The sequence below is a fragment of the Callionymus lyra genome, chromosome 2 (assembly GCF_982586985.1).
Source record: "Callionymus lyra chromosome 2, fCalLyr1.hap1.1, whole genome shotgun sequence".
Lineage (NCBI taxonomy): Eukaryota > Metazoa > Chordata > Actinopteri > Syngnathiformes > Callionymidae > Callionymus > Callionymus lyra.
Window position 1 is genome coordinate 7,486,438 of NC_141819.1, and position 16,032 is coordinate 7,502,469.

The 16,032-nt window shown below is 39.0% G+C and overlaps 1 protein-coding gene across 1 annotated transcript in view; it reads left to right on the forward strand.

Annotated features, from left to right (window-relative positions):
• Nucleotides 1-16,032, forward strand: part of LOC148085218 (protein NLRC3-like) — a 126,375-nt gene that overhangs the window by 98,008 nt on the left and 12,335 nt on the right. The window contains exons 4-7 of the mRNA XM_087783365.1: nucleotides 8,263-8,397; nucleotides 9,038-9,107; nucleotides 9,261-9,453; nucleotides 9,572-9,654. Of these exons, the coding sequence (XP_087639491.1) occupies nucleotides 8,263-8,397; nucleotides 9,038-9,107; nucleotides 9,261-9,453; nucleotides 9,572-9,654 (481 nt within the window). The remainder of the gene's footprint in view (nucleotides 1-8,262; nucleotides 8,398-9,037; nucleotides 9,108-9,260; nucleotides 9,454-9,571; nucleotides 9,655-16,032) is intronic.

The window sequence follows — 16,032 nt, forward strand, 5'->3', positions numbered from 1 at the left end:
TGGATTACGGATTACCTTACTGATCGACCACAGTATGTCAGGCTGAAGGACATCAAGTCTGACACTATGGTGTGCAGTACAGGAGCACCTCAGGGGACAGTACTGGCCCCTCTCCTCTTCACCATCTACACTTCAGACTTCTGCTACAACTCAGAGCTGAGTCTCGTCCAGAAGTATGCTGACGACACTGCCATTGTTGGATGCATCAGGGACAACAGCGAAGACGAGTACAGGAGTCTGATACGTGACTTTGTGGACTGGAGTGAGAGGAACCACTTGCAGCTGAACACCTCAAAAACCAAGGAGCTGGTCTTGGATTTCGGGAGGTCCAGGACAAAGCCACGTCCAGTGTCCATCAGAGGCGACGAGGTGGAGATAGTGGACAACTATAAGTACCTCGGTGTGTGGATGGACAGTAAACTGGACTGGTCCTGCAACACAGACCATGTGTATAAGAAGGTTCAGAGTAGACTGTACTTTCTGAGGAGGCTTCGATCATTTAACATCTGCAAGAAGCTCCTCTGCATGTTCTACCAGTCTGTGGTGGCCAGTGTCCTGTTCTATGCTGTGGTGTGTTGGGGTGGAAATGTGTCCAAGAGGAGTGTCAACAGGTTGGACAGGTTGATCAGGAGGGCTGGTTCTGTGGTTGGAATGAAGCTGGACTCACTGGTGACAGTTGCTGAGAGGATGTCGTTGAACAAACTGCTGTCCATCATGGATGATGACGGTCATCCTCTGAACACTGTCATCAGTGAGCAGAGAAGCAGAATGAGTGCACGAATGCTCCTACCCAGGTGCAAAACAAATAGACTCAGGGACTCATTCATCCCTCGGGCTATTAAATTGTACAATTCTGAGTTCGGGGGCAGGAGTGGAGTGAAAGTATCTGGATGTTCTGTTCCATGTTAGTCTTTGTATCTTTGTCTTTGTTGCTTTTTTGTTTGTTTTTTTCCTTGACCTATGTTCTTTGTCTTTGTCTTTAGACTTAGATTGTGTCATCTTGTTCTTCCTCTTTATGTTCTTCTTACTTTATTTTTTATGTATTATTTTTTATTGTTTATGAAAAATTGCTGGCTATTGGTAAAAAACAATTTCCCAAAGGAGACCTCCTGAGGGATCAATAAAGTTTTACCTTACCTTACCTTACCTTATCCCTTTTTAAATAAATCTATAAAACGTCACGTCGTTGTACGCGTCTCTATTCTGGTGTAATAACGGTCAATTTAAGAGCCTCTTACTCAGTAAAGAACAGATAATCACGACAAAAAGTAGTAAACTTCAGTTAAATGACATTGATTAGAACTAGTGTTTCATAGTTAATTAATTAGGCCAATTAATTAATTATTATTCACGTAAATTTAATAGTTTCCCTTGCACTATAAAACAAGGGTGGTGTCCCCTTTCTTCAGGTAAATCTTACCTAGAGGCAATTTTAAAGTTAAATCTACCAGAACTTAGATGTTCTCAAAATACACCTTTTTATAAGGAATAAAATCACTACACCAGCATGGCCAGGAGAGCAGAATGACAAGATGACTTTTCGGAATACTAAATGTATTTTTCTTGTTCAATAAAATATTTTCAGGTAAAGAGACGCCAAAGAAAGAAGTCACATGAAATATATATCCAAATATAAAAGTGTTTTGAACATACATATCAATACTGTGGTTTTCTAACATGTAATAATCATGAATCATGAATCATTCCGACCTTAGAAAGAGCTGGGAAAGTTATGATGAGTTAGCATTATATATGTGCCTCAGACCGTTCTATAACGTCAAATAAAAGAAGTTTCAAAGTCAATTCTAAGGAGGAGAGAAATCCAAGGACAGAGGGGTGGACCATCTCCAGCCAATGTGGGAGTGAGGAATCAGATGTCACCCACCAATCAGGAGCACGAGTGGATGGCTTTAAAAAGAGCCACGCGAAATGGCCTATTATTTTGAAACGCTCTTGACACTCTTCCTCTTGTCCCTTGACTCCTGGAGTCTCATCACCTTCCCTCTTCACCCCCGTTCCTGACTCCTGCCCTCCTCCCTTTCTGCAACAGTGTGGCACGTCTCTCCAGCTGCAGTACTTTTCAAGACACAAGCAAGCTGCACGCAACCCAGCAGCCAGCCAAGCAAGCCTGAACCTCTGGCTCCTAGAAGCAACCAAACTGCTCTTCCAGAAAAGACTTGTGACCCTTGCACCTAGTAAAGATACGTCTCTGGTTGGTTACGCCAACGCGGTCGAGGACAGCCTGCAACAAAGAACCAGGACCGGACCCAAGAAGACCGTCAGCGCTTTCCTCCGCCAAGCCTTCTTCACTGTGGTCCCTGCGAAATCACGCCCGACATCACTGTATCCAGGGCCTTCAGTCCTGCTCCTCCTGCTGCTGCTCATCCTCCTACTCCTCCTCATCCTCCTCATCCTCTTCACATCAACCTCCTCGTCATCATCACTCCTTCCTCTCTCCTCTCGACGACATAAGAAACTGTAACATTGTCTCTCTTGCATTGATTGATGTGTTGGGATTTTTCAAATTGATCAGAGGTAGCAAGATTAGCTTAAGATAAGTTGTAAAGCTTTCCCAGAAGTTGACAATTATCAAAGCCTTCAAGTCCATTACTTTCTGATTCATTAATATTATATATATATAATATATTCCTTCCATGATATATCAAGCCAAGCATCCTCATTCCATTCCATTGTTCTTAACTGTTCTTCCTCTTCTCTTTGTTTCTTTTAATAAATCCTATAAAAAGTATGTCAGTTGCCTTTACAAGAGCCTCTTACTCAGTAAAGAACATTGATCACGACAACAAGTATTAACTTCAGTTAATGAGATTGATTCAACCTAGTGTTTCATAATTAATGAATTAGGCCAAATAATTAATTATTATCCACGAAAGCTTAATAGTTTCCTTTGGACTAGAATACAAGGGTGGTGCTCCTTTCTTCAGGTCATTTTACCTAAATGCAATTTTAAAGTTAAATCCACCAGAACTTAGATGTTCTGAAAATAAACCTTTTTATAAGGTATATATAACATTACTACAGTATAATAAAATATAAAAAAATATACCGCAAATATCAATCATTTATGACACTCGGAGCTTGACATTAAATTAAGTTTACTTAATTTTAATTCTCTTTCGTTTTAAATCTTCCGCTACTTGTTGCTTCAGTCGGTGTTTCAACAATAAAGTCCCGAACTCACATGAACATCAATTCCTTTGTGGAATAATGCCACACATTTTCGTTTTGGCTAAATGTCAGAGTGTTTTCGCTTAAATTTGAAGTGTAATCGCTTCGGTATTTGTATTTGTTGTGAGCTTTGTCGGCCACCGGGAAATATCTATTCAGTGTTTTAGCGAGTTAGCTCTCGTGTTAACGCACCACAGAAAGTTACATTACAGGTAATATCTTGTGATTTATCTTTTGTATCATCTAACCTGCCTGAGGACAACGGATGAAAATAAGCTATTGTGTTAACTCTGGCATATTTACGCTGTTGCTCTATGCTGAGGAATATGCATCGTCCTAATTCAAATAAATAAATAAACTGGTTGATGTGCAGGAAGGTCAGTCAGAGATCTCTTCTCACGACTGCACGTCAACCAATGGGTACAATAACCACAGTATGGTATATTATTTGCTGATGAAGAATATTTAAAGAGAAATTATGTGAAATGGGATCATTTTTTAACGGCACACCTGACAATAATAATAAAAAAAAAGATACTATAAAAAATATGTGGGGGGTGATAACAAAAAAATTAAAGAAAGTCCAGCAGAAAATATTAGGGATTATCCAGGAATCCATGCTTGAATATGGCGTCGATTTGGTCACAGGCCTCCTACATGACCTCAATGAGTGGCACTTTAGTCTGGGGCTGCAGATCATTACCTTCCACCGCCATGTTGAGAAGAACTCCATACTCTCCAGAAATTAAGAGTATGGTGGAAGGTATAGCACAGAACATTGATGATTGTGCTGAAACCAGTTGTGGACCTGTGCAGAGAGGTGGAATGATACATTGTTCCAGATGACAATGTTTTGCATCTGTTGTATTTGGTTCACTGTGAGGATGTTGTGCAGTTGATCCAGAAATGCTGCCTTTTTGTAGAGCATGAATCTGATTGTTGTGTCTACAATTAAGCAATCATGTGCATCTGAGTGTTGTGTTAATTAAATCATGAGTGTGGTCATTTGAAAGTCAGTGTTTTGCAATATGCAAGGAACTGATATCATGATATGCATATATGTCTAATGTATACAAATTTGTTTAGTGTTTTGCATTTGATTGTGTTCAGTAATTTGCAAAAAGTGTGAAGCTGACATTGTGCTTATAGTTGTGCTAATCACGGCTGGATTTTTGTTCCTCGAATGTAAGGTTTTTATAATTGTGTATGACTTTTGATTTTAGTGTTTATGCAATACAAAGAAACTTTAACATGGTTGTTTTCGCTGCAACGCCCTTTACAAGTGGGTCCAGTAGACTTCAGCTTTCCTGACTCCAAAAAGTTGCCTTGTTGGTGGAAAGTGAGGCCTTTTACAGACACAGTCTACTGCCCCCTGCTGTGTGGAGAGTACATCGTATTTTTCTCATTGTACTAGTTGCAATGAAGATAAATGAATAAACAGAAAGAACCATTTGTAGAACCATGGTTATGAAGGGAAAGGGGTTCATCTTGTGTTTGGGTCAGTCTGAACAAGGAAACTAGAGATCCTCAGATTTTTTTTTTTTTACTTTTAATTCCTTTCAGGAGAGAAATGAAAGCACATACAGTCAATAAAATCTTGTCAATGAACCAGAACACAACACCTGGTAACAGTCTAACAAGAAACACCGGTTTTATGAGTCACATACTTTTATGTCAGTCCAACCCTGTGTTAGATTAAAATTATTATACACTATAAGTATACGCCATACTTAAATTAATGCTAAAAGATATTCAAACTATATAGTATAAATTAGTCGCTTCATCTAAGAGCTTAAATGTTTGAATACACATTCACAATCAACATTCCCTCCAGACTGACACAATGTTTCAAGACCAGCTTGAGACAGAATTAGAGATACAACATCGATTATTTAAAACATCTTTATATCTGCCAATCACACCTTAAATCGTAGATCAAAGAACGAAGCAAGACACACCAGGAAAAGGGGGGCTAAAAGACGGAAACCCCCACCCGAGAACATTTGAATGATTAGATTACAAGGAAACAAATTAGGAAGTTCTCTCTATGGGGATCGGGACACAGGGAACTTGAAAGAACCATTTGGCCGGAAAGGACGACCACCTGGGCAGGAAATTTGCCTTAACTATAGCGATGTTTCTACAGATCGGGACATTTTCTCCCGGGCTATCGACCTGTACAGTCGCCGGAAGAAAGTGTGTCCGGTCGCGATCGTAAAGCTTGTATTTAGTTTGACTTGAAGCGGCGAATAAACGACCCGTGACACACTCTGATTGTCCATCTTTCTCCGCGAAGCGAAGTATAAGAACCGGAAGTGACGTTGTGTTGGAGCGAACGGAACGGACTCCGTGTTTTGACTGTTTTAATTGTGTGCAGTCATTTGCAAAAAGTGCGAAGCTGACATTGTGCTTATAGTTGTGGTTATCAAGGCTGGAGTTTTGTTCCTCGAGTGTAAGGTATTTATAATTGTGTACAAATTTTAGTGTTTATCAATCCAAAAAAACTGTAACATGGTTCTATGGCTGCAACGCCCTTTACAAGTGGACCCAGAAGACTTCAGCTTTCCTGACCCCAAAAAGTTGCCTTGTTGGTGGAAAGTGAGGCCTTTTACAGGCGCGGCCTACTGCCCCCTGCTTTTTTTTTTCTCGTTATACTAGTTGCAATGACAATACATGACTAAAAAGAAAGAACCTATAATAGAACCATGGTTATGAAAAGAAAGGGGTTCATCTTGTGTTTGGGTCAGTCTGAACAAGGAAACTAGAGATCCTCGGAAAACTTTTAAACTTTGAATTCCTTTCAGGAGAGAAATGAAAGCACTTACAGTAAATGAAATCTTGACAATGAACCAGAACACAACACCTGGTAACAGTCTAACAAGAAACACAGGTTTCATGAGTCCCATAGTTTTATGTCAGTCCAACCCTTTATACCAGCGTCAGAAGGAGTTGATCAGTGTCTTGTTCCATCAGTTCTGGTCAGAAGAAGCTGAATTCTGCTCCAACATGGACCTGAGACCACAGAGAAGAAAGCTGCAGACAGGTCAGTGACTCTCTGACTCTCAGACAAGTCAGCAGTTGATGAAAAGAAATTAATCAAACATAACTAGACGATCCTTCTTGATGTTTACAGAAGTTGAAAAAGATCTATAAATGATTGCTGAGAAAATCTGAATCAGACCACATTCAAACACCTGACATGTACATGTGTTTATTTGTCAGCATGTGTGGTGTGTGTGTGAGTATTTGTTTTGTATGTATATTTGTGCTTTGACGTGTGTGCTTGGGTGTATTTGGGTGTGTGTGTGCTTGGGTGTGTTTGTGTGCGTGCATATTTGTTTAACTTCCTGATGACGCAGTTTATAAGAATCTAGTATTTTTCAACCACTGTGAGTAATTTCTCTATAAATATTCTTTATCAGCAAATAATATACCTTTATCGTGTGTCTGTGCTGTTGTAGGGACTGATAGTGTTATCATGTGAGTGTGTATTGTTAATATAGACCAGGGGTGCGTAATAGTCGGCCGCGATCTACCGGTCGAGCCGTGACATAATAAAATATGATATAAGAAAATAAAAGAGAAGTAATCGACGCAATAACTATTTATGTGACATGAACAGCAGCCAGTCGGAGCTCTGGTCTCTTTCAATGTGAGCGCAGCAAATTTCATATGTATCAAGAATAATAGGAGCGTGAAACTTGACTTCCTGACAGGTTTGAAGGTGTCCTATGTACATATTTACTGCTCAGATCCAGAGACACAATAATATCAATATGTTTGTAGATACATGAGTAGATAATAAATTGTACTTAAAATTAAACTTAAAAATGTTTCTCATTTACTAAAATAATGATCTTTATTTATTAAGACAAAATGATGTATATGCAATTGTTTTCCAGGCATTTTACGAAATTAGGAAAAAACGAGAAGGAATTATAAGATTGTTTTTATAATGTAACAAACACAGTGAGATCCTTCAAGTCTTCTCTACGAGAGTCACAGACGTTCTTGTGAAACAACATCACGTCAGTTATATCAAAGTGAAGCTGCAGAATGAAAGCAGCTAAAGCCGGTTTCCTTCATGTGATCACGTGATCAGAGCTATATCCTTAAAAACACACTTAAATAAATACACCATCACATAATAACTACATGCAAAGAAAACACTTTCATTTTAAAAACATAGTAAGAATAAGTGCATGTGTTGAGCAGGTGAGCCACAAATTCTAATGAAGCTCAGAGACGATCATCATCATCATCATCATCATCATCATCATCACTACAGTGCTTTAAGTTACTGATCTAAAGTTTTATTCTCGTTAAACTTGATCATAAAATGATTCAAATAAGCCAATGATAGCCTCTGTAAATACAATATTCTTGTTAATAAACGTGTATGTAAACATATAAACATTTATATTAAGTCTGGTCCATGTCAGTAATGTTTGAAATATATAACAATATAAACCGGTAATCTATTTCATGAATTAATTTTTCTCACTGAAAGGAAAGTCTCGTGGTTAATTTAAACATCATTGACATATTTTAATGGAGGCGTGAAAAGGGATGAACCCGTCTGAACTCTACTTTGATTTGGATGAAGAAAGTAAAAATGCTTGAATTCCTGTCACGCACAGATTTATCCATCTGAATATTTTTATGCACTATTTTCTGGGTTTGAGTGTACAAACTTTTTTAGTAGGAAATCAATGCAGGATGAGATTTTGACACTCGTTTGAAAAACATGCTCCATCTAACACTGCCTGTAGAGGGCGCAGAACGTGTGAAGTAAAATCTGTTTTCTTCTAATGAAAACAGGACATTATGAAAGTATTGATTATAGTTTTTACACTATGAGGCGAGAACAACTTTTGATGTTGACAAGAATCTCATGAGTGTGTTTGTGTGAAGGTGAAGACTCTGCTGAGACTCATGGTGAGGACAGAGACTCCTTTAAATACCCTCAGTGTGAGGAGCACGATGAACAGACCAGCACTCAGAGGTGAGACAAGGACCTCCAAGATTGTCCTCCATGTCTTCATTCTCACTCATTCTACTTCTGTGTTCAAGATCAAAGCAGCAGCAAGAACCTGCTGGACCTGGACCAAGATCTGGACCAGAACCCTGCTGTGTGTCTCTGAAGAGTGATCATTCAATGTGGACACCCATCGACTTCAGAGGAAGTGAAGAGTCTCCAGGTGTGAGGTGAGAGTGAACAAGTGTGAGTCTACCAGGTTCAAACACACATTAAACCAGAGAACTTCACTTCACTCACATCACCAGCAGGGGGAGACAAAGACACAATTAAAAACCTCAAATCTTGCTTTCAGTTGTTTCAAGGTTATTTATGTATTCTGTTTATACTATATTGCATTATTTTTAACTTATTAATATTTATACTTTTATGAATACATTCACTCAGCTGTGTATTTTAACGGTTGCCAAGCAACACATTTTCGTTGCCAGTTTCACTGCAGTGTTTAAATTAAAAACCTCAAACGTTGCTTTCACAGTTGTAGTGCAGAGGTGGACATGTGCAGCAGTGTGAGGACATCTAGTGGTTCAGCTGGTGAATACCAGGATAGAAACAGATGAGAGTTGATCAGAGTTGTGTTTTCATCAGGATCCAGCAGGAGGAACCAGAATATTCTGGACTGTTGTGAGTCCTTGAAGTTTAAAGTCTCCATATGTTATAATATTACATTTAAACTAAACAGTTTAGTTTGATAATATTTATATTTTTATTCAGATGGTACTCTCTGTAATTTTGAGAGGAACCTTCAAGTTAGATCGTCTCCACACTGAAGAGCTTATTCACAGTCCTGACTTCATCTCTTCTCCTCAGAGTGGACCATCAGAGCTCAGAGCTTCTCATTGGTCAGCAACATCCCTCACAACTGGAAACCATACGACTGGTATGTTCATGAACCAGAGGAGGTCTTAATCCTAGAGGTTCCTTTTGTTCACCATCATCATTCAGCTGAATCCAAGTTTAAAATCTCTGGTCTTTGTGGTTCTTGAGATGATCCACTATCACTCTGACTTTCTTCTCTGTGATTCTGTTCCAGTCACTGGAGAGAAACTTCTACAACTATATGCAGAAGGAGCTGAAGAGAGTCTGGAGGTTTGTGAGTCCAGAGACTCCACAGACTGAGGAGGAAGATGAGAAGTGGAGAATCATCAGGGAAGACTTCCTCAGGATCACAGTTCATCTCCTGAAGGACATGGAGCAGGAGGATCTGGCCGAGCGTCTGTGGAGCAGTAAGAACATGTGAACACACATGAAGAAGCTGAAGAACAATTTCCTCAGATCTGAAGATTTTACTCCAATTTCACCTTCTACAATCTTCTGACTCATGTCACTTATGTCTTCATTCAGGAAGTCTTGCTTCCTCTCAGTCATCATCAAAGCCAGCATACAGAAAAATCCAGCCGGATCATCTATATGATGCAAAGGAGCAGGTGTGGTGAACAACGTTGGTCTAGCCCGAGAACACATTATGCAGTCATATTTCTTATGTTGTTTAGCAGTTAGATGGATCCATTTTAACCACATGTTTTCTTCATAATATCCCATTTCGGTTGCCATAATGTTAATTTTATCTAATTCAGAAGTGCGTTTCTTAGTTACATTCAGGAAGAATATACCTATTGGATCATGTCCATTTTCCCAGCTTCCTAAACCATACAGTCCAGTGTCTTTGAGTGCAGGGGATGAAAGATGAACAGAAAGAGGATTACATCGATTCTTAACACAATTTGCTTTGGCCGTCATTTTAGTTATTGAGATTCGTTGGGCCAGTGGATTGAGATCAGTTTAATGACAATTCCATCTGACGGGGCCAGTGTTAGCAACAACACTCTTCCAGGATGAACAAAGTGAATCGGTTTTAGATCGAATAATGTTCATGATGCATTCACGGGTGGTACATTTTGCAATAGACTTGCTGAGGTTGCAAAGTGAATCAATCTTACAATTAGGATGCCAGACCAGACAGAGATACTTTGGGTTTGGTCGCCAAATGGCATCATTTGTGCGGGATCCACAATCGGCAACAGAACAGTAGTCAATTTGAAATGTCTGATCTTTTCCTACCTCTGCGTTGTAGATAGGAGGATAGTTTGGGGCTTGACGCTTTTGTCTAGCAGACAAATTCATGGGCTTGGCCAATACTACAGATTTTGATCTGGGCTGTAGCAGAATCAGTGGCCTTAGTGGATGTATCTGAGATGGAGAGATTTGTTTCCAGTATGAGTATCAGAATTATTATTTTAGCAAAAATTCTGAACATTCTTGGTCTCTTTAAGGGATGCCAGGTCTTTCGGCTGTTGTCTGACATATTGCTTTTAGGTCAGATCTGATATCAGCGAGGGATCTTTTGGGATCCTCAGCTTTTGCACAATGGCTGAGATGTATCCAATTGGAGGGCTTTCCCTCCTTAAAAACCTTAATCGAATGAGTTTTGGCTTCCAACATTCAAACGGACCGTTCCACTTTGGAAAACTCCAGTGAACTCTAAAGTGTTTCTGCCAGATCCAATCCCCTGGCTTCAGTTGTAGATCTCCTTCCTCCAGGTCCCTCTGAAGGATTTCCGGCACCTGGTGAGTGAGAGCTTGTGCAATCTTATTCAAGGCAGAGATATAATCTGAAAGATCAACTCTAATGTCGTCAAGGGAACCGTCCGGTTCACTAAACGGATGTGCTAGGTCCAGGCATCAACCGTCCGGTCAATACCTCATGAGGGGAGAGACCTAAAGTCTCGTTAGGGCATGATCTCATTGCCATCAGCGCTAATGGCAATGCATCAAGCCACTTCAGTTTAGTCCCCACACACTGTTTTGCCAACTTCCTCTTAAGAGTCCCATTCGCTCTCTCAACCAGACCTTGCGAAGCAGGATGATACACAGAACCAAAACTATGTTTGATGCCAAAGAAGTCTTCCACTGTTTTCAAGTCTTTGTTAGAAAAGTGTGTACCATTATCAGACCTAATGCGCCTAGGAAGGCCAAACCTAGGTATCAGCTCTTTTGTCAACCACTTAATCACTTCTGCTGCCGATTCAGTTCTAGTGGGAAAAGCCTCAACCCACCTAGAAAACACATCAACACAAACCAGTAGGTATCTCAAACCTTTTACCCTGTTGTCAAGTCCCATGTCTGTCAAGTCAATAACAATATCCTTCCATGGACCACTAGGGGGCGGAAATGAACCCATCCCCACTTTGAGGGTAGCTCTAGGATTGTACTGTTGACATGCCTGACACTCCAAAACAGTCAGTTTAGCCACATTATTCAAATGGGAATGCCACCAGAACCTTTCAATTTTCGACACCATTTTCTTGTTGGAAACGTGACAAGATGCTGACTCTCTTGACACAAACTCTAATAGAACCGCTGGAGCAATAAGTCTCCCATCACTATGCCTCCAGAGTTTACCCACTTTCACAGCACCTCTGTTCAACGACACAGATCTTTCTTCAGGACTGGCTGAAGACTGCAACTGTTCAACTGTTTCTTCAGAAATGGCGGAAGAAACCTCCCCCTGAAGGACCGTTAAAGCAACCACCAACTTAGCATGATAGCCAGCCGCTAGCTTAGCGGCCTTGTCAGCTTTAGCATTACCTTTAGAAACCACAGAAGTCCCTAATTGATGACCTTTGCATTTCAATACTGCAATTGGTGATGCTAAACCCATCAAAAGATCATTCATTTCAGAGAGATGTTTAATTGGAGCCCCTGTGGCTGTAACAAACCCTTTCCTCTTCCAATGAGGAAGATTGATATGGACAGCATGATGTGCATATGCAGTCAGTATAGATATTAGCAGATTTTCCAGAGGCCAAGAAAAAAGAGCCCTTGTGAGGGCAACGATCTCAGCTTTTTGAGCGGAACAAGGTTGAGGAACAGATACAGCTTCCAGTGTAGAAAACACACCATCCGATGACAATTTCACAACAGAGTAGTAACAAAACAGAGTCATCTCTACTTCTGCCAAATCCACATCAGTTACAGAGTCACAGACTTTCATATCTGATATTGCCAACGCTACACAGTCATGTGGGAGACCAGCTGTCCCCATGTCGTCAGCCATGTTAACACCTTCAGCTGTGTAATTGATGTGAGGTTGGTCAAGGATCTGTTTAAGCCTTTGTTGTCTCTGTGCAGACAAAGTAAAAGCCAAAGACTGTAAAAAACTGGCAACTCCATGAGAGGTGTGGACAAAAATGTTGTGATGTATTACAATGTGGGAAGTTTTCGTGAGTGCCTTAGCTATAGCTATGCAGTGTCGGTTGCACAATGGATGACCCATTTCGATGTTATCAAGGACTGTACTGTAATACATCAAAACCCAGCGTTCAATGTTAGCCTTTTTAAAGAGAACCGCATTGACAATACCATTGGTCTCACTTACATCAAGATGGAATGGTTTAGTATAGTCTGGAGGTGACAAGTCAGCAGCCCTAGCCAGGGTTTGTTTCAACTCATTAAAAGAAAATTCTGCTTCGGTTGACCACACAAGTGTTGTCTTAGTGTTCTTGTGGCCAGCTGCTTTCATCATAGCTCTGAGTGGAGCAATCAGAGTGTGGTAGTCTGGAATGAACTGTTTGCTGTAGCCTGTGAGACCCAAGAAAGACATCATGTCTTTGACAGTCACAGGCTGTGGGTGTGTCAAAATAGATTGTCTATGTGATTGAGAGAGTGATTTCTCACCACTTTTTATCAATCTTCCCAGGTAGGAGAGATTTTGTCGACAAATCTGAGCTTTCTGTCTGCTGATTTTATAGACTTTCTTAGCCAAGAAACGTAAAATAATCTCAGTAGCTCTTAAATTATCCTCAGCCGAGGGCGCACCAATTAAAATGTCGTCAGCATAATGCAAAAGAACAGCATTCTCAGGCAATGAGAGTTCCTCAAAATGCTTTTTTAGGCAATAGTTAAAAATTGATGGTGAGTCAATGTAACCTTGTGGAAGTCTAGTGTATGTGAGATGTTCTCCTTGGTAGGTGAAGGCAAAGATATTTCTGCTATTCTCATTTAAAGGGATGGAGAAAAATGCGTTGTAGTAGTAGTAGGAATCGGTGCTAGGTGAGAAGAATAGATTGTTATTCTGAGTTTTTACCCAATCACAAGCTGTTTTGCATTTTTTAATCATGGGTCCCAGGGCTCTAGCTTCCCCACCAGCAACAACAGCCAAAGTAACATGAGGGACAGAAGTGTCGGAGAGAGCATAGAGAAAACCTTGTTCGTTTGTTAATTCAACTTCAGCCGCCACACCGTCCGGACCCAGAAAAATGTCACCGCACACAAGAGTCAAGTTCATGTTTGCGACCAGAACGTGCCATTTGTCATCGTAGTCAGGGTCATCATCATCCCAGACATAGTTCATAGTTCATAGTTCAGTACGGGGGGTCCGCAGGTGCATCATACGAGCACAGCAGCATAATCCATTTTTTCCAGGTCTCAAAAGTCTTTTCAAGTTGGGAGAAACCATCAGGGGGTTCAATCACGTTGAACCAGTACACAGCGGCCTCCCTCTCTGGTGCGGGCAAGAGTTCATTTTCGGTGGAGAGTTGGGCAGAGAGTTCATGCTTGTGCAGCTCAGGATAATTGCAGTAATTGTAGGTTTCACCATTTGTTAAAACAGAAGAAATAGTAGTATTAAGAAATTTGACTTGTAGCGAGTAGAAGAAAAACAAATAAATAAAATAAAATCTAATGGGAGAAAAATTTATAAAATAATAATTATAATAATGATAATTATAATAAAAATAAAGTAAAAATAAGAATGTAAATTAATAATAAAATTAAAAAAAAGAATAGAAATAATAATAATGATAATAGTTAAAAAATTAAAAGTTAAAAAATCAAAAAATTAAAAAAATAAAATTAAAAACATTTTTTTTTTAAATAATAATAATAAAATAAACGAAAAAAATTGAAAATTAATAAAAATGAATTGAAATAACAAATTCAATGTTTAAAAAAAAAATTATATTATATATATATTATTATATATATATATATAATAATATATATATATATAAGGTAATAACTAATTCAAATAATAAGATGTAATTTGTAATTTAATCTGTTTATTTTATGTAATTTAAATGTATTAATCGAAAAATTAAGAATACTGATCTAATTAGATAAATGTGATTGATTTAATTGAATAATTACACTAAATGAGTCAGTAGCAATAGTCAATTAAGAAGTAAGTAAAGGGAAAACCAGCAGGGGGCAGCACATCAAACACAACACCAAAGATCAGGAATTGAGAGAAGAAGAAGAGAAAACAGGAACTAGATGTCAAAAAACGTACACACGTGCAAGCAGTCAATGACACACTTCTTTCAGATAAGCAGTATTAGTTAAACAAAACAACAGAGTTGATCAATTGACCATGTGAAATAGGAGGAGAGGGTGGTTAAGATAATGGGGTCAAAAGGTCATTAATGCATGCAGAAACAAAGGATGTCAACAATCAATGTTAATTGTGTTATTGTTATTGAACACTGCAGAAGAAGGAGAAAATTGATATGTGAGTTGTTTTTGTTTTTCTTCTTTAACCAATTATAACACTAATTAACTGTATAATTAACTGTATATATTTATATATACCTTAATTAAGAAACAGGAATAATTGTAAAATAACTATTGTCAACAAAGAGTGTTGCTTAATAAAGAGAGAAGATAATCATATTAAACCCAACCAAAATACTTAAGAGATAAACAAAGAAGGGAAGGAAATAAAGAAAAATGGATAACAATAATACTGATAACAAGAGATAATTGAACTCAATTAAAAAAAATAAAATAATTGAAATGACAAAAATTGGTAAAGGTAAGAGAAAACGTAAGAAGTAAAAAATTGAAGGGAGAAGAAAAAATAAAATTCAGAACACCAAAATAGAAACCTGAACAATCACTTTACACATTCACTTTAATTAACATTACTTGCTTTCATAAACAAACAATCTAGAAACTAGAATTCAAGATGAAGAAATAATTTGTGTGCGGAGATGAACCAGCAGGGGGGGTCAGTGAGGAAAAAGAGGGAAGTCTTAGAAGTCCAACCTCTAAGTGAAACCACTCCTACCAAAAAGGAAACTTTCTTTCGGAGCTCAGTTGCCTTGCAGCAGCTGACAAGACAACGTCTGCCAAGAAGCAGTTCTTATCAGCAAGAGATAGTGTCCAAAGACACACACACACACACAGACTCTCAGCTGAATCACACAAAGTCGGAGATCTCCCACAAATGAATGCAATTTTTTACAAGTACCACAGCGAGAAAAAATTATTCAAAAGATAAAAATATACAGACACAGATAATTTAAACAAAACAATATGTCATGACAATACGACGACAACAGTATTTTACCAAAACAAGTCTAGAGACACACTATGCTACGTGGAACGAGACTCTTACCAGCCTGTCGTGTCTAAAGTGTTGAAGTCATAATGGCAGGAGCCTCTCAAATCACTCAATTAGCTTCCAAACACCCTGGATAGGAGCCTCTCAACTATTGCATTCTATTTCAACCCCCGTCGAACTAACTCTAAACTAATCACCAATGAGACTTTATCCATCACCGTGATTGTTCAGAAAAATTAACTAGTCCTGACTATACTGCCAATTTTTTTTTGTGGAGCCTCTCAACACAACACAATGAGATCTAACTGGCCTACACACCCACAGCTGGCAAAGTCTTCAGACCAGGATACTGGGAGAGCCTCTCAAATCCCACCTATCCCCAAATTAATGATAGCTACTTGGCTTACTGAAAAAGTATGTCTACCATAATCACCCATTGGCCAAGCATCCTAACTAGTTTAGGA